The sequence below is a fragment of the Suricata suricatta genome, chromosome 4, assembly GCF_006229205.1.
Source record: "Suricata suricatta isolate VVHF042 chromosome 4, meerkat_22Aug2017_6uvM2_HiC, whole genome shotgun sequence".
In the NCBI taxonomy this organism is placed as follows: Eukaryota; Metazoa; Chordata; class Mammalia; order Carnivora; family Herpestidae; genus Suricata; species Suricata suricatta.
Genome location: NC_043703.1, coordinates 130,469,926 through 130,496,535, shown reverse-complemented (window position 1 = coordinate 130,496,535; position 26,610 = coordinate 130,469,926). Strand labels below are relative to the sequence as shown.

At 39.9% G+C, this 26,610-nt stretch overlaps 1 protein-coding gene across 1 annotated transcript in view; it reads right to left on the bottom strand.

The window, feature by feature from the left end:
- BUB1 (BUB1 mitotic checkpoint serine/threonine kinase) overlaps positions 1–26,610 on the bottom strand; it is a 44,544-nt gene that overhangs the window by 17,221 nt on the left and 713 nt on the right. The window contains exons 2-16 of the mRNA XM_029936306.1: positions 22,053–22,112; positions 21,464–21,602; positions 20,235–20,431; positions 18,386–18,429; positions 17,639–17,739; positions 15,689–15,745; positions 15,415–15,595; positions 14,023–14,174; positions 8,798–9,057; positions 6,952–7,010; positions 5,584–5,712; positions 5,379–5,489; positions 4,540–4,639; positions 3,428–3,509; positions 489–663 (exon numbers count right to left, since the gene is read on the bottom strand). Of these exons, the coding sequence (XP_029792166.1) occupies positions 489–663; positions 3,428–3,509; positions 4,540–4,639; positions 5,379–5,489; positions 5,584–5,712; positions 6,952–7,010; positions 8,798–9,057; positions 14,023–14,174; positions 15,415–15,595; positions 15,689–15,745; positions 17,639–17,739; positions 18,386–18,429; positions 20,235–20,431; positions 21,464–21,602; positions 22,053–22,112 (1,847 nt within the window). The remainder of the gene's footprint in view (positions 1–488; positions 664–3,427; positions 3,510–4,539; positions 4,640–5,378; positions 5,490–5,583; positions 5,713–6,951; positions 7,011–8,797; positions 9,058–14,022; positions 14,175–15,414; positions 15,596–15,688; positions 15,746–17,638; positions 17,740–18,385; positions 18,430–20,234; positions 20,432–21,463; positions 21,603–22,052; positions 22,113–26,610) is intronic.

Sequence of the window (26,610 nt, the reverse complement as noted above, 5' to 3'; positions counted from 1 at the left end):
GGAAACAAGGACTGTGAGTTTTATTATTACTCTTGTGAGGTCAGTCATTAAAAAAATACTTGATTTTCCTGAGTGTAGCACTTGGCAACAACTCAAATATAAAATTTGTAGACACATACCAAGGACTAAAATTTGTTATTTACTACTCTTAAAATAGAGCTGTCCACAGGGTCCGTTTTGTTTGGAGTAAACATAACATACACACCTAAATCCTGTACAAATGGGTTGGACTTTGCATATCTATGTTTAAATGCTTCGATAGGTTTTTCTCCTGTTCTACCTATAATCTAACTATAATCTAAAATGCACAGACATTAAGAAAACAATATGCCAAAAGAAAAACTCACATAGGGTATAATACAGTAAATGGATTGGAAGCTTCCTTTTTGAGAGTTTTAAACTTCCATTTAGAATTTCCAAGGAGAAAACTAGTTGTGCAAGAAGTGAGGCTGGCTGAAGACAAGACGCTAGAGTAGTGTGACACGCACCTTTATCTTCCGGAGCGGGCCCCGAATCGCCTGGTGGCCTGTGGAAGGGAGTGGACGCAAGCTGTGCAGCGGAGGTAAAGGCCCCCGGGCTCTTAGGGCTGGGCGCCAGGGTTTTGTTGCAGCGGACACCCCACACCGTGGAGTCATCCGAGAACTCTTCAGCGTGAGGTACTTCCTGCAACAAAAGATAAACTGAAAAAAAAAGCAGCAATCTCCCGCTTTTGTTCACAAAATGTAACACATTCATACTTTTTAAGATTCAAAAAATGAGGAATTAAAGAGGGAATACATGTTGCCCCTGGCTAACACAAAGTCCAGGACATCGTGACTCTATTCTCCCCGAAGGGGGACACCTCATCTTTGACACATCCCTGTGGAGTTGCACTGCATTCAAGGGTCACATTTTATTTTCCAATTTTTACTTTTTTTTTTTAATCTGAAAAGTCTGGATTTACACAAGAGTTGCAAAGACAGTACAGAGTTCCCATGTGCACTTCATCAAACTTCCTCTGATGTTAACATCTTATAGAATCCTGGTGCACTTGTAAAAACTACACTACTACTACGGATGTTACTTGGATTTCACCATTTTTGCACTACTGTCCCTTCTCTGTTCCAGGCTCGAGCCCAGGACGCATGTGGCATATAGTAGTCATGTCTCCTCCACTCTGTGCCAGTGTGTCGGTCTGTCTCAATCCTTCTCACACAGACACTTCTGAACACTGGTCGGGAGCTGTGTACAACATCCTTCCCATTTGGGTTTCAATTTGGCCTTTTCACATGTTTGGCTGGGGTCACATTGATTTCGGGGAAGAATATCCGGGGTAAAGTGCCGCTCTTTATTCTGTCATCTTAGGGGATATATGATATCAACACAACTTATTACTGGTGAGGTTAATCCGATCACCTGGTGAAGGTGGTGCTGCCAGGCTTCTGCTCTGCAAGAAACTGTTTTCCCCTTTCCTGGCCCTTATTTGTCCATAGCAAGTCACAGTCCGCCTAAACTCGGGAGGAGATGGGGCGCCTGGGTGGCTCAGTCGGTTAAACACCCAACTCTTACTATGGCTCAGGTCGTGATCTCACGGTTCCTGAGATGGAGCCCTAAGTTGGGCAGTGCAGAGCCTGCAAGGGATTCTCTCTCTCTGCCTCTTCACCACGCACACACGCTCTCTCTCTCTAAAAATAAATAAATAAACTTTAAAAAAAAAAGGGGGGTAAACAAAGATCCACCTCCTGGAGGGAGGGATATCAAAGAATTTGTGGACAGATGTTAAAACAACCACATTGATATTGTGGGTGAGATACTGCAAGGCTATACAAATACCTTGTTTCTTCTGAAAGTTTCAGTCACTAATTTTAGTATTCATTTATGGATCTAGCCTGCAAGAACAATTACTGTGGTGTTCTAATGGCTATTTTCTATCATCACTCACTCTTCTACACTTATTACTTCTAATTTTTATTTATTAATTCTTCTGTAATGAAGTTTTGTTTTGTCTTCTCTCCCATTTTATCAATGTTGATATTTATTTTATTTCTTGGGTTATAATCCAGTGCTACCTTATTCTATTTATTTTCTTGTTCAAATTGTGCCAGGTTTGGCCACTGGCTTACTCAGGTTGGCTCCTGAGTTCTTTTGTTATGTCACCTTTTTTTTTTTAAAAGCGCTTCCTTACTTTCTGGCACTACAGGACACTTGAGGCTCATCTTGTATTTTCCTTCTTCAGCCCCAGAATTAGCTATTTCTCCAAAAATGCAATGGTCAAGTTTTAGACTCTATACACAGAGAAACTGTGGAGTCAGAATTACCCTTGGCAAAGCCCTTCAGTTGCCAATAAAAGTCCACCTATGGTTTTAATATACAGTGCACAGATTTTATATAGCCACCATATTTCTTCCAACGCTGGAGGAAACACTGACTGGTTGGTTCTTCAGGTGGACACAGGAGAGAGCAACTGGCTTGTGCTTAGAGACAGGATGCAACAAATTCACTAGGGATTTTTTGGCCAAAACACATCTGGGTTGAATAGTTCAGTGAAAGGCGTCTATGAACTGATGCCATTATATTTGAAATACAGTTCATTATTTGGAAGTTTTTAAGAAGGTCAAAAAGGTTTTCAGAAGGATTAGTGAACTGAGTGATAATTTGTTCAGGAGAAAACACTGGGGGTACCTGGGTGGCTGAGTCAGTTAAGCGTTCAACTCTTGATTTTGGCTCAGGTTGTGATCTTATGAGTTCGTGAAATCAAGCCCCATGTTGGGCCTGTGCTGAGAGCCTGGAACCTGCTTGGGATTCTCTCTCTCTGCCCTCTCTCTTCTATCTCTCAAAATAAATAAGCACGCTTAAAAAAAAAAAAAAAAGAATCCACTGTGGAATTAAAACTATGAACCAGGGTTTAGCACAGCTTTTCAGCACCACGCTCTGACGCATCACAGCCAGAGGGCCGGGCTGGGTGAACGGAGAAAAGCACAGCACCCATGTGACACACGCAGAGTGCGCGTAGAAGCTGCACGTGGGCTGGGCACAACCGCGGCTCTGACGGAAGGATGTGGACGCTTGTCTGGTGGGTCACACTGATGACGGGCCATCCAGTTTAATTCACACCTGAGTTTTCTAATATTCCTCCACTGGAGGCCCCACTTCTTGAGTCTAGGAAAAAAAATCTATCTCCGACTGGTTCCTCCTGCCAAAGGAAAGGCTCTTTGAGGGTAAGGAGCCTACCACTTTTTAGTTTCTGTGTCTATCACAGAGCATGATACATAGTAGTGGATACTTGAATAATTGTAGAAAGATGTTCCAACCCACTCTTCATATAACACTCTATTTTTTAGGACAGTTTTAGTATATACTATCTTATCTAATTGACATAATAATTTGGTAAAATGAAGGGCAAAGCGTTTTAAGACTAATTTCACGGATGAGGCAGTGATTTACTTACATTTGGTTTTGAAGGAAATCTGCTTATGGAGCGTTCTCCAAAGGTCCTGGCTCCCGCAGGTTTATTTTTGGGCTGTGGTAACCTAAGGGAAGATTTAGACAATCGTACATTGTAAAATATGCTACAGGAGATACTACCACGTAAGGAAGACTCTTAGAAACATTTTCCACGAATCCTAATAAGTATTTTTAATATTTATATACACATTCCTTACTTTTACAGTAGTTGTAAAAAAACTGCATGCAAATTGAATTAAGTTGACTGTGCATATAAAAATAGATCTACGGTAACCTAAGAGAGGGTGGAAAATATAAATTCTCTACTACACTGAGTTATAAATAGAATCAAAAGAGAGGTAGGGCTATGGCCAATAGAATGCCATGGATGCCATACATTTTATTTATCTCTAGGACTAGGTCTAGATATGGAGCTTCCCTCTGAGCTGGTCAGAGTGTTTCCTTTTTGCCTCAGCATGAACCTCTTCAATACCATGATACTCTTAATTCACACTGACACCTCTCTTTCCATGATTTAAATTGTAAACTGTGAAAATTCCTGGGGCACCCCAGTTTATTCCCACACATGGCTCCCTGATGACCTTTCAGCTTACAACATCTCTCTGTAGCATGACCCAATATAAGCCACTCCCTTTCCTACTTTATCAAGCCTGCAAATATAAACAGAGCATGTATGGGAACCTGTACTGGTAAACTCATTCACACCTAATACAATTTCAAATCTATAGAATCCTTCAGTTCTCTGATAATTTGTAACCATACTGTTTTCCTGTCAACACATGCTTTTGCTGTGGGAGGTCTGCTTTCTTGTAACTCTTGGGTACAACGCAGATCTGGAGAACTTCAGCAAGAATCTTCTGGTCATGTGGTTAAGATGCTCACCAGTGGCGGAGCTGGTGTGGGTACCAGACCACTTGATCAGCGCGCCACAGCTCCTCACTACCTCGCATCCCAGAGGGATCTCTGCCAGCACCTGTCGCTGTGACAACACCCATCTCCCCCAGCCCACCGCATCTCCTCCAACCCTGGCGAAAAAACTGGCTGCTGTTTCCTCAGGCGGACCCAAGATAAAGCAATAATTAAATGTTTCTTTACCCATAATTTTCTTTGTTTCCATCCTCGAACACAGGAAAAGCAGACGACAAAGAAGAGATGATCTTATTGACTCCCCAAGCCCCGGAAGAACTTGCATTTTCTGCATCGGAGTAAAAAGTAGCATTTTATCATTGTATTAGGAAAAAACATTTACACTTTATGCTAAACTTCACCTACAAATAAGAAAGCAGAAAAACAGCTTATAGAAAAGAACTGACACAGTTTTCAAATACCAGGTAACAAGATAAGTCACTTTGTAGTGAGATGAAGTGACTTAACCGTGGCCACAGGGTTTAACGCTCAAGCCTGTAGGTCTTGAGTTCCTGCTGCATGCAGGGCACGGTGTGCATCATTCTCCTCAACCACTGCTCTGGTCACCTGATTCACCCAACAAAGCTCTCTGTGGCTTTTCTTTCCATTTCCGGTAAGGAAGAATTGACCTCTTAACTTTATACTCCAAGGCCTCCCGAGACTAATGATCCTGTTTATCTTTATGATGACCTCAGTCTGGTTTCCAGCATAAAACCCGGGACAACAAATGTGGGCTCCAACACTCCACCCGGGCCATTCATTCCTAGAGCCAGAAAAGGCTCAAGTCCTCAGCTTTTCCTGGCCATTCCTTCTCACCAGGATTTTGTCCTTCTATTATTTTTTAAGAAATAAAACAAACCTATGACATATATTTAGTACCTTTTCAAACACTATCATGTTTTTTTATTTCATGCATTCCCTGTCCTTAGGGACAAGGTCATCAAGGGCAATTTCTTGTACATTCCGTGATATTCCCTGTGGCAACCACCCAAAATGCCTGCACATAGTAGTGTTTAACAAATTATTACTTTGAAACTGGGCCTCAAAAGCATCTTCATTTTGATCTAGAGATGGCCATTCATCTTTGTCATCAGAAATATCAGGAAGCGTAGGAGCCTGAAACATATTCATGATGAAACCTTAGAAGAATAAAAAGAGTCATGTAAACATGATTGCAAAAGAGCTGTCATTAATTTGTTGCCAGATGCTACACATTCAAACAAAAGGCTTTACCTAATGCTTCTTTTGTGTGCACGGTGGGTGACGGCTGCACCTTGGATGGGGTTGCCTGAACCGTTCCCAGTGATGTGTTTGGAGTTGTGTGAAAAGAACCTGTGTTAATAACCTTATGTGTTTCAGACCCTATAAAGGAAATGGGACAAAATGCATTACCAGCAGAGAAATCAGAATAATTCAGAAAGCACCAAATTTAAGAAACATTACAATGAAAACCTTGTTTTATTGCTGATAATTACCACTAAGGACTTCTATTATTATAGTGCTAGCATATTTTTCATTTTTATTTTTATAATAATCCCGTGAGATAGATAAGGCAAGAATTATCCTTTTATGGAGAAAGAAATGAAAGTTCTAAGAGATGAGTGGCTTGGTCGAAGACACATCAAATTAGCAGCCTCGCCATAACTAGCACCCTGCACTCCACTGTGTCCTGAGAAATGCAGGTCAATAGTCACACAGTGAGTCTTAAGACTGGCTTTCCCAGACAGTGTACAAGGCCCCGCAAAACCTGGGCCCTGTGCACTCAGACCTCCTCTTCCTCCTCCTGCTCAGACTCACTCCAACTTGTGCATGGAAACCAGAGATATTTCCCATCTCGCGGTTCTGCACTCACTGTTTTCTCCACCTGAAACAGGCTTCCTCAGCTGGCTGCAGGGGCGGTTCCCTCCTTTGGGATTTGATCCAAAATCACCCTCTTTGTGAGCATCCTTCCTGGTCACCTCTGACGTCTCAATCCGCCCCCCCCCCCACGCTTCCTTTCCCCCTCTGCGCAGGTGGGGGGTTTTGTCCTTTCTATTCATAACCCCACCCCTAACTGTCTGGAACAGGGCCTGGCACCTGGCAGGTGCTCAGAAAGTCTTGGGGAAGTGCAGCTGTTTCGAGTAGCTTTGCTCCCCACAGAACCGTCACTCTAGAGAATACCAGTCACAGAGGGCAAGTGAATGCACAATCGATGTATCTTGTTCACAAAACTTACCTTTTTTGCAAATGACTCTAACAAACTAGTGCCAAATAAAAGTATAACACTCCGAATTAAACTTTTAATTTCCTTTCCTACCTCATGATATATTGAAGGTGATTCATTTTAGATACATCTGCCGAGAAATTTAATAAAAAGGTTTCACAAAATCAAGTTTCCAAAGGATTCTACCTAATAAGATATGACTAAGAAGTAGATTTCTACCTTTACTTCAGATGGCCTGGGGCTTCTCTTACCCCTAAATTCCAAGAATTGGAAAGTGAACACCCCAGTTCATTAAGGTTTGAAGTTTTCAGAGCCACAGCCACCCAACAGACCTCTGAGTGACCTGGAGAAGTCTGGGCAAAGAGGTCAGAAGCCAATTTAATATAATTAAATATTACCTTCTTTTGTCTCTGATCCACTTTGTGGTTTGAATTCATGAGTTCTTTTAGACACACATCTGAAAGAGAAAACCCTTGAGACAAACGGACTCCCAAAAACGAACGATAAAAAATGTCAGCAATTACAAGCCTGTTCTTAAAATACAGACAGAAGTGTTTAGGTCTATAGTGTAAGTACATAAAATGTTTTATTTCTTCTTTCATTTCCTTTTGAAGAAATGAATTCTTATAGATAAAGGTCAGGTACTACATGTTGGCTTGACACAGTGGGCCTGTATTCTAAGATCATGATAACCATTCCTATATGTGGTAGGGCAGGAAAATTGCCTCTGATTCAAGTGACCCCATTTATTACATAGGCTCAAGGGCTCAAACCTGGGACGAGGCCTTGGTGACCAATGCAGTGAGCCACAGGCATGCTATGGGAAGCACGGGAGTGCTTTAGCTGTGATGAAAGGGCAGTAGCCACACAGCATGCTTCTTCCGACTTTAACAGTTCTCGAGAAATAAAAAAGATGGCACACAAGACATTTATATCACAAGTACAGTCGCCATAGTGGACCTCATTTGTCTATTTAACATTGCTAGAATCCCCTTATTAGGGACCATGTTAGGATGTAAGTAAAAAGTACAACACACTTAGTTTTACAAACCCTCACTAAACCATCTTAGAAACATGAGTTTCTATATGAGATTCCAGACAAAGACATCTTTTCTCTGCTATGGTAAGTTGTCTTGGCTAGTGAGAGCATCAACGGGTCCATTCAACCCCTTGCCTGGGCTGGGGTCAGAGTCAAGTTGAGGTGCTTCTGACCGAGATCTAAATGTTCATTAGGTTAAAAAGTGTCACAGTTTTACAGGGACACTTGTCTGACTCCTCCAGCGTCATGACTCTGTCTGTGTTGGGGCGGATGGACACGCACCATCTCTCTGGGCCTGTCACTACTCTCCTGTTTTTATCATTTTATAGCTGCGTTAACAAGGAAGAACTAATGAGGCCATAGCCCCCAATGACACGACAGTTCTTTTTTTCTATATACACTGCATAACACAGGAGCAGGTCTTAATTATTAATCTAATGTGAGTGAAAAAGCATTTTAAATATTACGTCCAGGAGCAATCATGGAAAAAAGTTAACCTCAGATATTGAGAAGAACCCATCCTTTTAAACTATAATCTGTGCTAACAGTTTAGCCTAAGGGAAGGGTACAAGTTACACTGTTGCTCTCCTTTTTTCTAACAGATCAATAAAATTGTTCTATGTAAAGAGAAACAGCATGCCAAAGTCATGGGAGATAAAAATTTAAATGAAGCAAATTATTGTTTATAAATTATAATTTCTGAAATCTGGGAGAATCCCTCAGAATTGGAGGGAAAAACCTCCAAAGCAGTGTACGGATAGATTTGGGCATATTGTGTAATGGATATAATCCCAAATTACTCCTGGTGGGAAGACAGAAGGATTAGGAGAACCCATGTGAAGAACACATGTCTGGACAGTAATAATCACTACATATATTCAAGGCCAGTAAGAAAGGCAATTTCACTTTAATAGCTGCATATTCTCCAGTCACCAAAAAAAAAAAAAAAAAAAAAAAAGGTGAGTTTGAGGGTACTGAATATTTTTAACTGAAGAGAGAAGTATGAAATGAAATAAATACTCAAAAAGGAAAATAAGAGTAATAAGTCTGAAAGATGTGGGACAATTTTGGTAACTTTTTCAACATGCCCATCTAAAATTTACTTTAGATACAGGAATCATTCATCTTTTACATGCTCTTCTTGAAACTGCAGAACATGGACAGAAGCTGACAAATGCCACTCCTATCGCCATCATCTGCCTTACCCGTCATCTTCTCTGGCCACTGTAAACATGGAATCTGTCACCGGCCGGGCTGCCAAAGGAACAGGAAGAGATGTGCTCTGGCTGATGGCCGGGGACACCAAAGCGGCAGTGACAGCATCTGCCACAGGGGGAGCAGCAGACGTTGCCTCTCTGGGTCTCTCCCCCATGCTCTTTGAGGGCTGCTGGTTGATCGCTGGAAGACACGGAGCTCTCGGTTCCTGCCGGAAGCATGCACTGGGCCCCGTACATGGTGGATCAACCTTTCATGGTAAGCAAATGAACAAAAACAAAGCCATGAAGTCTAAGTACTACTTATGAGGTACTACAGCTTTTCGAAGAATGGCATCTGTAATCAGTAGTCCCCTCCCCTCGCGGCATCCCCACACCCCTTCAGGTACAGCCAACGACAAGGACCACTGTACATGACGGATGTCTTTGTAGCTTCTTGACCACAGATAAAATTGGCAGTCCTATTTCTAATCACTGAAATAACCTGTCCCTGCAGTTCCATCAGTATTTAAGAACTGTTATTTCTCTTAATTTTGAGAAAGGACCAACAAATCAATGCCCTTTCATTAGCGGTATTTCTTCGGTGAAAATGCACTTGGTAACCATCTTCTCTGAACGAGGAGAAAATGTGACTCTAACCGGCAATAAGAGCTGCCACAAGAGCATGACTCACGAGGGAAGGCTGACAAGCTCTCGACCTAAAAACCTTTGTTTTCCCTTTCATGTGCACTTAGACTGTCACTACGTACTCTTATGTTAAAAAGTTAAAAGACAGTAGAGTTCATTTCTCACCATATAAAAGTATTCACACAAATTGTTAAAAAAAAAAAGCATCAACATCTATGGCTAGAATAGTTAGTTCACAAACAAATGGATAAAATATAAAAAGTTAATTTTCACTAGTCATCAAAAAAAGCAATCAAAAGTGACCTATACCATTTTCTCTAGCAAACTAAAAAAAAAAGATCAAAATTAATAATAATATTCAATTCTGAAGACATGTTTTGAAAAGGAATAATCAGACTTTCCATACCAGGTATCAAAACTTACAACAAAGCTATGGTAAATATACAATATGGAATGATTAAGAAGAAACCTACTAACCAAAACAAAGGTACCTTTTAGAAACAGATCTTGTGTGCAATAAAGATATTTTAAATCACAGGGGAAAGGCTGGGTAGCTCAACAGTTGATTTAGGGGCAGTTGACAGTCCATTTGGGAAATAGATCCTCATGCTATCCCAGCACAAAATCCCAGCACAAAGGCAAGCTTCAGAAAGAAGGCTTCTGGTTAAAGACAGTGGCTTAAATATGTGCTTTATTATCGACTCCCTTCAGAACCTCACCAAAAGGTTAGTAAAGTCATTCCAATACCTAAAACAACAGTTGGAGGAGGCCGATCAAGAGAAACGTTCAGACTATAGATACATCTCAGAATGGAAGTGACAGTGGAGGTGAGCACAGGAACACCAAAAAAATCCCAAGGGGACATGATTCCTCTTCGAGAACACAGCACCCACCCAAATGATCACCCACGTGTGAGGGTACAAGAAAGACGCTTTTAGATGTGTAAGAGAGCTCAAAAAATTAATCGTCCATATATGCTTTTAAAAAAAAAAAAGCTCCTTGAGACTGTATGCCACCGAAATGGGGCTGTTAAAAGGAAATGATGCTGTGAGAACTAGAAAATAAACAGGACATAGCACTGAGAGTTAGGAGAGACCATCATGGAGGAGGCAGGCAGACGGTTCTGGGAGGCATGTGGCCAAGATAAGTGAAACTAAGAGCGTACCTGATGCACTTGAACATAACGAAAGCATATTTCTAGTTTCTCCCAAGAGTTTAGAGAGAAATAACTGATAAGTACCACAAAAATATAGCACAGGAGAATAATGAAATAATAATAATAATTATTATTATTTTAAATGTTTTATTTATTTTTGAGAGTCAGAGAGAGGCAGCGCAGGGGAGGGTCAGAGAGAGAGGGAGACAAAATTCGAAGCAGGCTCCAGGCTCTGAGCTAGCTGTCAGCACAGAGCCCGACGTGGGGCTCGAACCCACATACTGCGAGATCGTGACCTGAGCCAAAGCTGGACGCTCAACCGACTGAGCCACCCAGGTGCTCCTGAAATAATTATTTTAACAATTGCTTGGAATTATTGAGGGAAAACAAATTATACAAGAAAAGAAATCCAACTAAATAAGAAAAATATGTAACAATCCAATAGAAAAATGAACAAAGTCAAATTTAATTAAAAATTAATTTTAAGAAAAAAATAAATTTAAATTAAAAAGTCAATTTTAAGAAAAAAGGAAAGACAAACAGCTACTAAATATAGTTTTAAAAGTCCAAATTTACCTGTGATTAGAAAAAAACACATCAGATGGTTAAAAATATTTAAGATAGCTAATGTTAGCCAAGCATATATAAAAAAAAATGTACTTTTATTCACTATGAGTGTGAAATTTTTGGAAGACAAATGGGCAGTATTTTAGGTGCACAAACTTCAGCAGCAATTCTACTTTTCTGTGTCTTTCCTAGAGTAATAATCTCATGTCCGAGAATGCTTACTGCAGCATGGTTCTAACAGTTTCCACATGACACGTGCCCTTCCTAAAATGTATGATAGTAGACAGTGCTATTAAAACGAGTTAGGTGTCTGTGTAATAACAAGGAAAGATCTGCAAAATGTGTATAGGCACAAAGCCGTATACAGATACTTCAACTGTATACATATTTATGTGTTCATGCATAGTAAAGTTCAGGAAAAATACAAACTCCATAGTTAGCAATGAAGGACAGCATTCATTTATATATGTGTAACTACACACACACATGCAAACCCACATATATACACATCTTTGCTTTTATAAAATTGTATAGTCCTGCATTTTTATAATTTTCAAAATATGTAAGACATTAAAATGTTACCAGACAGTTACATGTAAAAGAATGAAGCTGGACCACTTTCTTCCATTAAAGTAGACTCAAAATGGATTAAAGGCCTCAATGTGAGACCTGAGACCATAAAAATGCTAGAATGGTACCTAGACAGTAATTTCTCTGACACTGGTCAAAGAAATATTTCTCTAGATATGTCTCCTGAGGCAGGAGAAAGAAAAGCAAAAATAAACTATTGAGACAACATCAAAATAAAAATTTTTCACAGCAAAAGAAACCTGTAACAAAACAAAAAGGCAACCTTCTGGGAGAAGATATTTGCAAATAATATATCCAAAAAGGGGTTAGTATCCAAAATAAATAAAGAACACCACTCAACACCAAAAAAACCCCACAACAACAAACAATCCAATTAAAAAATGGGAATGGGACCTGACTAGACATTTTTTTCAAAGAAGACATTCAGATGGTCAACTGACAAAGGACAAGATGCTCAACACCACTCATCATCAGGGAAACACAAATCAAAACCACAATGAGATATCACCTCACACCTGTCAGACTGGCTGGTCACAAAGCAAGGAGGGGTGCCTGGGTGGTTCAGTCGGTTAAGTGTCTGACTCTTGGCTTCAGCTCAGGTCATGATCTCAGGGTTCATGAGTTTGAGCCCGATGTCTGGCTTTGCACTGCCAATGTGAAGCCTGTTTGGAATTCTCTCTCTGTCCTGCCCTCTCTCTCAAGTGAATGAACTTAAAAAAAAAAAAAAGTTTAACTAAATTAAATTTTTAAAAAGTTCAGAAAACAGCAAGTGTTGGAGAGGATATGGACTCTCATGCACTGCTGGTGGAAATGTAAATGGGTGCAGCCACTGTGGAAACCAGTATGGAGGTTCCTCAAAAAACTGAAAATAGAAATACCATATAGTCCAGTAATCTCACCACTGGGTGTATATACACCCCTACGTTTACTGCAGCATTTATTACAACAGCCAAGATATGGCTACAACCTAAGTGTCTCTGGATAGATGAACAGAGAAGGAAGATATGTGTGTGTATATACATGTATGTATATGATATTCCACATACACACACAATGGAATACTATGCTGCCACAGAAAAGGACGAGATCAGGTCATCTGCAGCATGGATGAATCCAGAAAATATTGTACTAAGTGAAATAATCAGACAAAGAAAGCCATACTCACTCATATGTAGACTTATAAAGCCAAAACAAATGAATAAACAAACAAAAAGCAGAATCAGACCTATAAAGGGGAAGGAGGTAATGGGATGGGCAAAATGAGTGAAGGGGAGTGGGAGATATAGGCTTTCAGTTATGGGATGAATAAGCCACCGGAATAAAAGGTGCAGTAGAGGAAATATAGTCAATGGCATTTTAACAGCATTGTACCACACGTGTGGTGGACATGGGGTAACACAGAGAGAAGTTGAATCACTACGTTGCACACCTGAAACTAATGTAACATTGTGTGTCAACTATACTCAAATTAAAACAACAAAAACAAAATAAAACAAAAAGGAACAAAAAAGAAGAAAGGATGTAGGCCTGGAATTCATCAGGAAGCAAGACAAATGCAGCATGATTTTCTAAGAACAAAGGGGCAAGAAAACTTTCGCTATAATGTATATGTTTACTATCTTGATTGTGAGGATAAGTTTATTGGTGTATATACATATCAAAACTTAGCAAATTTTACAGTTTTAATATGTGTAACTTATTGTATATCATGTATACCTCTATAAAGCTCTAAAATAAAAAGAAAAATCTAAAAAAATTAAAGTGTTTGTCTTCATCATATTCTGCATCACAGACAGACATATACTATGTGATTACTTAAGCAGCCATTACGTAGCTGAAGTTGGTGCTCAGTCAACCCATTCCTTAATAATTTTAAGAAAATATATGTGACTCTAACATACTCATCACCTCTCTACTCTTCCAACATGAAACAATGGCAAGCAAAATAGAAGTAGACAATTAATAAATGAAATTATTAAATTCATATTCTCATCACTGTATAAAAAATCCAAAAAGCACTACATATATGATTAAACATATAAGTATGTACACACACACACACACTTAGAAAAACATATACTCTTTGTAACTTCCGTTTCTCATTTTACATTCTGAATACCTTTCTGCGTCCAACTCTAAAAATTTGGAAAGCTAGTAGCTAAATTAACATCACAGTTAACTCTAAAAATACGGCACAGAAAGGAGCAAGTGAAAACAGAAATCCGCGTTGCCGGGCAGGGGCAGGAAAAGCATTCGGCGAAGGGCACGCTCGTACCTCAGAGCTTCCCTGGAGAGCGCGCAGGCTCTCCTGGGGCGTCTCCTCCACCTGATGCAACTTCTTATGAAGTTCATCCATTTTCTGTTTTAATAGTTGTTCTTCGAAAGCATTTGCTTCTTTTCTTTTCATATAATGTTTATCTTCATTTACTTTAGGAAAGAAAAAATGGTTTCCATGCAAATTTAAATTCAGGTCGTCAGAGGGATATAAAAAAATGAGTTAAAGATTATTTTTAAAATGGCTATGTTTTTACTAGTCTTTTCCATGTATATTAGGTTATTAGCACTGAAAGGTGTCTTACCTTTTAATTATAATTTTTACCTGCCTTTGGCATGGTTGTTTTTAAGTTAGGGCATGTAAGGTAAAAATTTACATGATGACCAATAAAAATATTTGATAATAGCACAATGATAATAATCACTTTTTATAAAAGTCATGATTCTGCATATCATCTGAAAGTGGAACAGGTAAAAAATCTAAATCTGTAGGTGCTTTCCGAGAAGAAACAGGGGTCAAGTGCACTGAAAGTTCAGAGCCTCCCGTGTCCTGCAGTTAGTCTCACTTGCAATGACTGGTTACCGCAGCCACGTCACACTCGGATCAGAGCTTCTGGCTAAGACTTTACGACGCCCTGTGTGAAAGAAAAATGCATCGGCACCAGCCACCGAACGGGTCCTCCGTGAGCGTTAACCGCCTGTTCTCTCAACTGGTGAACAAATGAGAGATGACAGACAGACCAAAAAGGCCAACAGGGCAGCTCCTGACCGCATGACTTAGGTGGCGTAAAAGCCCTGAGTGCAATGGAGTTCCACTCTCCTCTCTATAAAGTCCACATCGTTAGAGCAAAGACAAGCACAAACTTTGGTGTTAACACTCACTGTTTTCCTCGTGAGGAACAAAACTTGACCTACTATGTGGCCATAAATAACGTGGCACTTTGATCAGAGGGCTCCTTCTGAATGTCGTCTTTGTTGTTCTTGCAGATTTTAGAAAATCTTTTCTCAATTTCAGTTCCTAACCTAATCCTTTCACAGTACAAATAACTGACCTACAGGTTTAAAATTGCTATATACAGAAGTTCAAATCCGTACAGATAATATTTAAAAGCCTAAAACGTCACTAACAGCAAAGGCAATGCTGGCTTATCTACTTAATCTACGTTTGTGCTGTATCAACTCTGAGCTCTGCTGTCAAGACCTCAGTTTAGTCCCCGAACTAATGTGGCTGCTACCCCTGTACTTAACAAAGACCTCCAGGCTACTGATAGAGGAGCCAGACACTATCTTGCGGATTCTTTCAGCGCAGTCGATGACCTGTTTAAAAAGGTAATGACTCAAAGGTTATTATTTCACGTGTCTAGAGTATCTCAGATCACAAGACTGCAAGTACCCCATTGTTCATGCTTTCTCCGTTGATTGTATTTCTGGGCTCTCAGCTCTTCAAAGGAAAATTCGGATTCTCCACGAATAAGCTTCTCCTTGCAATACATAACGACCTGCTCAACATCAGCTTTGGCTGCTAACGATGGTTGTGCAGTATATCCTGATTTGGAAATCATGATCACCCTTTGCTCCCTATAGTGGGGAAAAATGTATTATTTACAACAGTGTACTATAACAGCTCTTGAATGAAACTAAGTAATACACTATTGCACTGATTATACTTGCATTTTCGAGTCTTTATAGGAAGCTGAAGAAATGACACCAGAAACTTCTGAGCCCTAAAAAGACAGAAAGGGAACATCAGCACTTATCTGAAAAGAAACTGTCATCCAAATTATTTCACAAAACAATATGAGTGTTAGAGGGGCTCTGTAAATAGATTTATATATGTTCTTTAAAATTATAATAAATTTAATCATAATTATTATTAATTTTATAACTTTCATAACAAAAATTCCAATAGGAAAGTGATTTAAAAAATTTCTACTTGGCAATAGAGAAAGGCACTTATTTCCTTCCAATTAATAGACAAGGAGCTGGGACACAGTGCCTATGTGTTATGGGATTAATATTCCAAAATTCTACAGTAATTAAAAATGTCATAAAAATTTCCTTTTGGTATTATTCTATTCTTAGGAGTTCCCAATGCTAGGACTGATTGACTAAACAAATATTTATTGAACACCTCATACATGCCCTGTCCTGAGCTAGGTCCTGGAAATGTGACCATAAATAAGACTTATCTGTCTGTCTAAAAATTTACACAGTGGTATAGATGGGGCACGTGGGTGGCTCAGTTGGCTAAGCATATGACTTTGGCCCAGGTCATGATCTCATGGTTCATGGGTTCGAGCCCCACATCAGGTTCTGTGCTGATAGCTTAGAGCCTGGAGCCGGCTTCAGATTCTGTTTCTCCCTCTCTCCCTGATCCACCCCCTGTCCCAGCTCACACTCTGACTCTCTCTAAAAAATAAATAAGCATTAAAAAAAATTTTTTTTAAGTTACATAGTTGGGGCAATAGGAAGCAATGAGGCTGGCAAACCTGTAGAATGTAAAATGAGATAGTTTGAGTTATCTTATTAAGGTGAGAAATGCATATTCTGCGTCTAGCAATGTCACATGAGTAAAACTTATAACGTGCACTAAGAACAGAGGCCTTTCTGTTGGAGTTAGCTTAAAGGAGGTCTTTAGCAAACTGAAAGAGAACTTATGGTACCAAGAGGAAAGACGCTGGGAAACAGGCTGGGGGAAGCAGAGACTTGAACAGAAGAGATCTCAACAATGAATGAAAAGCACAAGTAGAAGACCACCCTTCCCAGCTGTGATGGCAGGGAGGGACGCAGTTCCATTTACTGGTTGGTGGCAGAAAACGGTCATCTAATGGCTTTTGTTGTCTCATTAAAATAGTAGTTTTGCCAGCCCCCGAAGGAGAGGTTAGAGACAGCCAGGTCCCAAGGCTGAGGAACGTGAAGTTTAAAATCACTATAATGTGGCATTAGACAGTGAAATGGGATGCATAGGAGATACATAAAACATCGAGTGAACCAGGAAATGGGAAACATAATTTCTGTGGAGTAAAGCCCTGGTTGAGGTTACAGCTACCACTATTCCAAACTCCTGAGGTTTTTTTTTAAGTTTATTTGTATTTATTTTGAGAGAGAGAGCGAGTGCACACGCGAGTGAGTGACCGAGCAGGGGAGAGACAGAGGGAGAGAGAATCCCAAGCAGACTCTGTGCTGTCAGCATGGAGCCTGACACAGGGGCTTGATCTCATGAACCGTGAGATCATGACCTGAGCTGAGGCCAAGAGTCGGACACTTAACTGACTGAGCCCCCCAGGAGAGCATCATCTAATGTAGGGACTCCTGTGCCCATGTGAGGGAGGCCAATGGAGCCCAGGAGGAGAGAAGCTGCTGGGGAAGAAGTAAGGACAGAAGGTTAAACAGTGTGGGGGCCCGAGGTCAGATAAGCAGATAAGTTATTTAAATTTGATATCTGAGGACAGCAGTGATAGATAATGACAGGCCACAGGTGCAGGTGGCTGACAGAGAGGTTAGAGCCACAGGGACTGGGTCAAACAAATGAGATGTCAAAGTGGATGTAACAGGCAGCTGGACACCCATTCAATGCCATTCCCGGTTTCCACGCAGCCCACAAATGTCATTGTTACCTGATTCTTAGAAATGCAGCCTCCGTTGTTTCCTGGATTTGATTTTGATGTCACCATTTGATTTAAAATTTGAGCATTATGGAGAGGTTCTAAGGTTCTAGCTATGGAGGATAAAACCATATTAAGTAAAATTATTACAAATATATTCCCCTGGTCTTTCAATAAATAGCATAAGAAATAAATCAATTTGTGGATCACTGTCTTAGAAAATGTAACTAAAACACTTTTAAGACGATAAGAGAAATATTCTGCAGATAATTAAAACAACAGGATGGGATAGCTGATGCTTATTTCTGAAACGTAATCTTTATTTCTAAGAAAAAATATGGCTACATTTCTTTAAAAGTGGCATTAAACACATTTGATTCAATTCAGAACAGATGGGACTCTAAAGTAAGCCTTGTCCTCTATTTTGGCAAATTTTGATTATTTTTTTAAAGTAAATCCTAAAAATATAAATCCTAAAAATCCTAAAATATAACAAACTTTTATTAAATTTTAAAATTTAAAATCCTAAAAGTAGGATTTTTAATCCTAAAAATATAATGAGTTCAAGTTTTCTTTTGGGTTTGTGCTTTTAAATTGCTAAGACGGAGCTCTGCTCTGCAGGGAGAGTGTTTTCCCCGTTACCTAAGGCAAAAAAAATCAATAAATACTGGATGAATTATTTTCTCAGGGAAAAAAGGCAGTACAAATCAGAGACTAAATTACTACCAATTTAGACATTTTTGAAAAGCATTGTTTTACCTTGAGTTGGCAAATGGGTTTCAGCGAGGCGTGCCTGAAATAACCTAAATGGGAGGAGTAAGGGCATCAACATAGATTATAAACTTATAGCCAAAACTAAATCAATCTATCTAGATCAATCTATATCTATCAAGACAGCTTACTGTAAGCTAGTAAAGACTGAGGCTGAGAGAGAATGTAAAGTTGAATTTTAGAATTGCCTTAAAATTAAAAAAAAAAAAATCAGGGATTTTCTTCACACCCAATATACTGTATTAGAAAAACTCCCCCTTCTGTCTAGTTTAGGTCAGTATTTCTCAAACTCATATAAAGGTACTGTCTTTCTCTGTGTATCGTCTGCAAATGCTACAACGTGGGGTGTCTGCTCTCCTTATTTGAGGCATTCTACACACCTGGACCATAATGAACATAACGTTAAGAAGAAAGAAGTCCAAAACTCAGACCGCCACTCCAAACGGCAGATATATACTATTGTTCATGCTGTGAGAACTTTAAAAATGTCATTTCATGGCAACTTTACATACCAAATCACCTGCTGAGTAATACGCAACTTCCAAACCTGACAGTTTTGGGTGATATCAGCAAAAATATATAGAGTATAAAGAGAATAAGAGATGTACGACCGAATGCCAAATCTTGTGACTCTTAATTCAAACAAACCCGTGGTAAAAAACAACAACACCAACAACAACAAAACCACTTCATAATGTTTTACATAATGAGGAATAACTGAAAATTAGAGAATCTAAGGAATTATAGTTAAAATTTGTTAGGTGTGAAAATGGCCTAAGGTTCTGTACAAAAAAATCACTTCTAAACATGTTTATATATTTGGGATAAAATATTTTGCTGTCTTGGATTTGCTTTAAATTCTTCAGCATAGAAAAAACATGATCAAATGTTAATAATTATTAAAAGTACGTGACAGGTAAATGGGAGGTTCATTATCTCTTCTTTTTTTAATGCATGCTTGAAAATCCTCTCTATAAAGTTTAAAAAGAATACGGACGCTGTAGCAAAGTTGAAAACAGTGAATACATGAAATCTGGCGAGGGCCACAGGGAGGTAAGTGATCTCAGATGCTGCTGGCGGGGGCCAGCTGGTTTAACCCTCTGAGCAGGGACTGCGCTTATATTTACCACAAACCTTAGAAATGCTTCATATACCCTCTGACTATAGAGTTTCAATTCTGAGAATCTGTCAGAAGAAAAGAGATAAAAATAGGAAATCTACCGGGAGCTAACACCACGAAAAAGGAAAAAGGCCTTGACACAAAGCTGCAGATGTATGTAAAGCATGCCTGTAAATCTTAGAATGAGCAGAAAAAAGCATGTCAAGTAAAATGCCAGGTTTCTTCTGCTATTTACAACATTTCCTAATGAGGTATATTTAATCACAGAAAAAAAAGTGAAAAATAGTTATTAAGATATTCATTATGTTGTTCTTTATAAAAATCAAAATGTTGAAAACACCTTCAATGCTCATTTGGAGAACACTCAAATTATGACATAACTCTGGGACAGGTTTCACAACTGCTTCATAAGTAGTATAAAAGTTCATAATTTCTTAAGGGCAGTATCAAGGCCAGCAGAGACATTAACAGTATGATTTACTGTTAAAATATACAAATACAAGGACACGCACACAGGAACAGGAAAAGATACTGGAAGGTAACACACCAAAACATTGGCAGTAACATTTCTGGGCAATTTCCTTTCCTTTATACTATTGTGTATTATATACATTTTCACACTGAGAAAGATTTCTCTGTATAAATAGCAGTAAAAATTTTTAGGAGCAAACATGACACTTCAAAGTAGGGAATACTGTGATTTTATTTTCAAACTACCTGTAATGTTGTTGCAGCTGCTCTCTTGGCTCGGCCTGGTTTTGAAGTCCTCTCCGGAGAACAGCGCCGGCATGCTGCAGCTCTCCCTGGTCTTCCAGATGCCTGGCCCAGGCTACGTACAGAGGCGATGACAGGGTCCCGATCCCATGGTTGTACAGAAACTCAAAAAACTGATGAAGATCACTGTTGTACTCAGCCTGCCGAAACCCAAAGCAAACAGATATAAGAGCAAAGGAACTGACAGTCTAAGTCTGGCTCAGAGCCCCGCTCCCTTCAATGTTCGTTCTTTCTTTTTTTTTAATGTTTATTCATTTTTGAGAGAGGCAAAATAGGAGTAGGCGAGGGGCAGAGAGAGAGGGAGACACAGAATCCAAAGCAGGCTCCAGGCTGTCAGCACAGAGCCTGACGTGGGGCTCGAACTCAAGAACCGTGAGATCATGGCCTGAGCCGAAGTCAGATCCTTAACCACTTGAGCTACCCAGGCGCCCCCAATGTTTGCTCCCCATGGAGGCTTCAGGATACACTGTGTAGGGCAGGCTTGTATAGCCTCTGACAGCAAACCTAAAAATTAAGCTCATTCCTTTCCTTACCCACACTATTTTCCAGGATACTGGGTTCCATAAGGACGCATGATGTATTGTAGTTGTCTTAATCCGAGCTTGCCCAAGTGCCACAGGGTGCCTCTAATCCTAGTATCTTGTAATTTGGTGAACAAATCCATCTGAACTCTATCCATCATGATTACTAGAACTTGTGCTCCCAAAGCCTTTATTTGAAGACTGTAAAGACACAACCTTTGAAAGCCTAACCTGAGGCAGCCCGTTCCTGAGGCAGTACTAAATTTAGTTCCTAAGAGTTAATATTTTAATTATTCACAATGAATTTAATTTACTCCCATGAACCCTCTGAGTACCTGGCAGTGCCTGCTTATCCTTCCATCCCCAAACACACCTCTTATCCAACAAACCTTTTAATTAAGTGGTTTGTATCTCATTTGTATCTTACTGGCTTAAAAGACAGAGGAAGGTTTTAAAATTAAATGGCTGACTCCACAATACAAAAGCCAAAATATTCTAAAATACAGGTCTCTGACCATACAACTTTTAAAAATTTATGATTGGAAGCAGAGGAATTAAAATAAGACAGTCCAAAATGATCTTAAAATCTGGGGAAAAAACAAAAATACAATATGATTACAGATTTGATTATACATCTAAAAGTATACTTACAAATTTTAAACAATAATTGATGAATCTTGGATCATTGTGGTATTTCTTCTTATCTAAAAATTCTTTCATTAAATGTTCTAATAAAGTTGTCAAGTAGTCCTTATTCTCAGGAAAATTCTCTTCTACCCATTGCATGTAACTAGAAAAACATGGGTAATAGTAATTAAACAGCATATAGCTTGTTGGAGAGAAGGAGAGAGCATAAACTGGGGAAGGGGATTTTTTTTTTTTTGAGAGAGAGAGAGAGAGAGAGAGAGAGAGAGAGAGAGAGAGAGAATATATCTCAAGCAGGCTCCACACCCAGCACGGAGCCCCATGAGGGATTCCATCTCACAACTATGAGATCATGACTTGGGCCAAAATCAAGAGTCGGATGCTTAACCGACTGCGTTGCTCAGGTGCCCCAGAGAAAGAGGGAATCTTTAAGCAAGCTCTGTGCTCAGCAGAGGCGGACATGGGGCTCAATCAATCCCACAACCCTGGGCTCATGACCTGAGCCCAAAATTAATAGTCAGTTGCTCAATCAATTGAGCCGCCTGGGGGCCCCACCATAGTTTGTTCAAAGGAAAAAAATAAATGAAATGCTAACCTTTCCCATTCACCAAGTGGGTCATCCCCCTTGTAGCTCTGCATATGGGCTTCAAACATTCTAGAACAGAGAAAAATATGCACATGACTTATTAGGCATAATTCCTAAAAGCAAAAGATATTTTTATATGTATCATTTACAAACCTTAAAGTTGAAATCTGAAATATCAGTTCAAATGCGGTATTAAAAGTTAAAAGATTATCCACAAAACTCAGATGCAGTGTTTTTCCAGAAAGCAAAACCCAAGCCCCTGAAGTTAGCCCTTGTGAAAGAAAAGGCTGGAAGAGGGTCCCAGACTCTAGCCTTAGGCCCTAAGTCTCCTTCTCCTGTTGCAGATGCCTAATGTCACCACCATCATGAAAGGCAGTGTCCAGAAGTTGGCTATTCCTCTAATGGTGGGACCCCTCTTCCTGCTGCCCAGGAGCCCGGCAGAGACTCTTCTAGAAGGAGACCTGTAGGGGGCTTGTGGTGGCTGTAGGAGTATAGGGTACGACCAGTCAGGTTCCCAGAAACAGTATGCTTTCTGGGCCTCAACACAACACAGAATCCCTGAGGAAGAACTCGTAATGGCAACGTTCATAAACCAGCGACTACATCTCCCAGAGAACTCTACTTGCTGCTCTTCCGCATATCCAACCGCAGCTTAAAAAAAAAATCAGCCGGGCAAAGCAATGTTCTCTAAGGGCACTTAGGTGCTGCGGGGGGGGGGGTAAACAAACACCTACAGTAAAGTCAGGTAACATTAAGCACTTAGGGGAAAAAAACCAAAACCAAACAAAATGGGACATGAGGTAAGAGTGTGACAAGAGTTAGAATGTTTAGAGTGGTCAGGGAAGGCCATTCTCTGAGAGAATGACTCTAGATCAGAGAGCCACAGAGTCAGCCAGGCAGGTATCTAAGAGTGCTGAGCTCGAAGGGTGGGGTGACAAAATGTAATTTGCATCTAAAAATGTCCATTCTGCCCATCCAAGCCAAAGAGGGGCAGAATGGGCACAGAAGTGGGAAGCCAGTTAGGGAACTACTGCAGTCCCAGTGGGTGGTGAGCTGGACTGGGGTGGGAACAGTGCCAGTTGGGATTTGGGGTGTTTGGGAGAAAGAAACAATGAGACTTGCTGGTGTGAGAGAGAGTCAAGCTAAGAAAGAGTTCCAGGATTTCTATTGGAGAAATTACACGAGTTTTGCCAAAAAGGATTTGGAAGCAATACTTTCTTCAAGCTGTCATCTCAGTATACGCATGAAATCAATGTTTCTTAGGACTCAAAATCTAGAAGCCACAAAATCTAGAAGCTAGATAAAGTAAATTGTATATAAATAAAAAGTTTCTACATGTCAAATAAAACATATGGAATCAAAAAAGAAATGATAAACTGGGATAACAAAACAGAGCTTCTAGAAATTGGGGGGAGAGGGGGAAGAAGGCCAACAGGCACATGAAACGATGCTTAGCGTCACTCATCATCAGGAAAATACAAATCAAAACCACACTGAGATACCACCTCACAATGGTTACAGGTCAGAGTGACTAAAATGAACAAATCAGGAGACTATAGATGCTGGCGAGGATGTGGAGAAACAGGAACCCTCTTGCACTACTGCTGGGAATGCAAACTTTTGGTGCAGCCGCTCTGGAAAACAGTGTGGAGGTTCCTCAAAAAATTAACAATAGAACTCCCCTATGACCCAGCAATAGCACTGCTAGGACTTTACCCAAGGGATACAGAAGTGTTGATGCATAGGAGCACATGTACCCCAATGTTCATAGCAGCACTTTCAATAAGAGCCAAATCATGGAAAGAGCCTAAATGTCCATCAACTGACAAATGGATCAAGAAGATGTGGTTTATATATTCAATGGAATACTGCATGGCAATGAGAAAGAATGGACTCTGGCCATTTGTAGCAATGTGGATGAACTTGAGGGTGTTACACTGAGTGAAATAAGTCAGTCAGAGAAGGACAGATATATATTTTCACTCAGATATGGAACTTGAGAAACTTAACAAAAGACCATGGGGAAGGGAAGGGGAAAATAGTTACAAACAGAGAGGAAGGGAGACAAACCATAGAGACTTTTGAAACCAGAGAACAAATTGAGGGTGGATGGGGGGAAGGGGAGAAGGGAGAGAAAGTGATGGGCATTGAGGAGGGCACTTGTTTAAAAAAAAAACTTTTTTTTTTTACATTTTATTTATTTTTGAGAGAGAGAGAGAGAGACGGAGCATGAACACGGAACGGGCAGAGAGAGAGGAACACACAGAATCTGAAGCAGGCTCCAGGTTCTGAGTTGTCAGCACACAGCCTGACAACCGTGAGATCATGACCTGAGCTGAAGTCAGACCCTCAATCAACTGGGCCACCCAGGCACCCCTAGGAGGGCACTTGTTGGGATGAGCACTGGGTGTTGTGTGGAAGCCAATTTGACAATAAATTATATTTTAAAAAAAGAAATTGGGGGGAAAACAATTAAAAAAAAAAGGCATTCCACAGGGAAAAACTCTACCTCCCTCATGAAAGAAAGTCACTTCACTCAGATACAATTTCTCACCTACCAGATTGGCAAAACTAAAACAATGTGCAACTGCATACAGATGAAGCAGTGGGGCTTGCTTGCAGGTGGGAGCACTCTTCATCCCTGCCAAGGGATCTGGTAATAGCTGCCAAAGTTACAGACGGGTTTACTTTTGATCTAACAAATCCACTACTGGGGATCTAGAAAAAAGATACATCTGTGTATGTGCGAGATGCCACACGTACAAGACTTTTCACTGCACCGCTATTTACCAAAAGACTGTCAATAACGACCCAAGTATCCATCAATGGGGGACTTTTTAGATCAATTATGATAGATTAAATATGCAATTGTAAAATAGGTTGAGAAAGAGCTCTCTGTATACTGACAGAGATTTCTAAGAATATTGGTTTTTTTTTTAAAGTTTTTTAATGTTTATTTATTTTGAGAGAAACAGAGTGTGAGCAGGGGAGGGGCAGAGAGAGAGGGAGACACAGAATCTGAAGCAGGTTCCAGGCTCTGCGCTGTCAGTACAGAGCCTGATTCAGGGCCCGAAACCAACAACTGAGCAAAACCATGACCTGAGCCGAAGACAGACACTCAGCTGACTGCGCCACCCAGGCGCCCCTCCAAGCATATCGTTAAACAAAAGGAGTGTATATATGCTCTGCTACATTTTATGTGAAATAAAGACAGAAAATGTACACACATATACATACACACCCACCCACATACACATATGCATATGCAGATATACTAACGTATTATTACAATTTAAATGTAACTGCAACAAGAAGCATTTGAAAATTAAACTAGGAAAATGCTTACATATGGGGGTGGGAGTGTAGACAGATATAACACATCTCAGTGAATACTTTTCTAAATCTTTTTAAGTTTACTTATTTATTTTGAGAAAGAGACAGCTCAAGTGGGGAAGGGGCAGAGAGAGAAGACAAGAGAATCCCAAGCAGGCTGCTCATTGTCAATGCCCAGCCCGACACAGGGCCCGAACCCACTAAACTGTGAGATCAAGACTTGAGCGGTAGTCAAGAGTTGAATGCTTAACCAACTGAGCCACCCAGGCACCCCTCTAAATCTTTTTTTGTTTTTTCAAATTTATACAATTTATTTTCTTAACATATGCAATTATTTTCCGTCATTTACAATACAGTAGTTTCAATGATACTCCAAACAGAAAAGCAAAGTAAAAAATCAAAACCCCCACTTCTATTTCATGTAATTAGACTTATACAGAAATTAGAAGGTTAGGTACCAACTAGTTAATCACCCAATTTCCTCTAAATCTTTTTTAAAACTACTTATTTTTAAAAGTTAAAATTTACTTCTAAATTTTAATCTCCTTCACTTGCCTCATAGGTGAGGACATTTCTCCCATATATGTTAATAATAGCCTGCCCCAAACATTTCACATTCCAGTACCAATCACATTTCCCTAGTAAAATGGCCTATAATACACAGTAAATTAATACTAAAAACATCCAGTTTATTGGAGCAAATTGGTCTTTACGTAGTCAAAATAAGGTCACAAATACCCGATTTCCCTTTTAAAATGAAGAAGACAAGCTTCTAAAAGTGAAATCGTTTGCTGGCTAATAGATGGAAGGCTAAAGACAACATCTTAAAGTAGATCTCTGTTCTGGGTCACCTGGGTGGCTCAGTCGGTTAAGCATCTGACTTCAGCTCAGGTCACGATCTTGCAGTTCTTGGTTCGAGCCCCCCAGGGGGCTCTTTGCTGTCAGCACAGAGCCTGCTTCAGATCCTAAGTCTGCCTCCCTCTTCCCCTTCCCCAGCTCACAGGGTGTGCTCTCTCTCAATAAAGTGGGTATTAAAAAAAAAGGTTTCTGTTCAGGTTTTAATTAATAATCTAGGTCTTCTGATCCCAGAGAGGGTAAATTATCCTGGTGCTGATATAACTAATCAGTTTTACTTCCTGTCACATATGACTGAACTGTTTTAAAATGCTTTCAAAACAATCTAGATAAATCACCTAAAGTCATAAAGCAAAGGTGCAGGAATTAAAAAAAAATT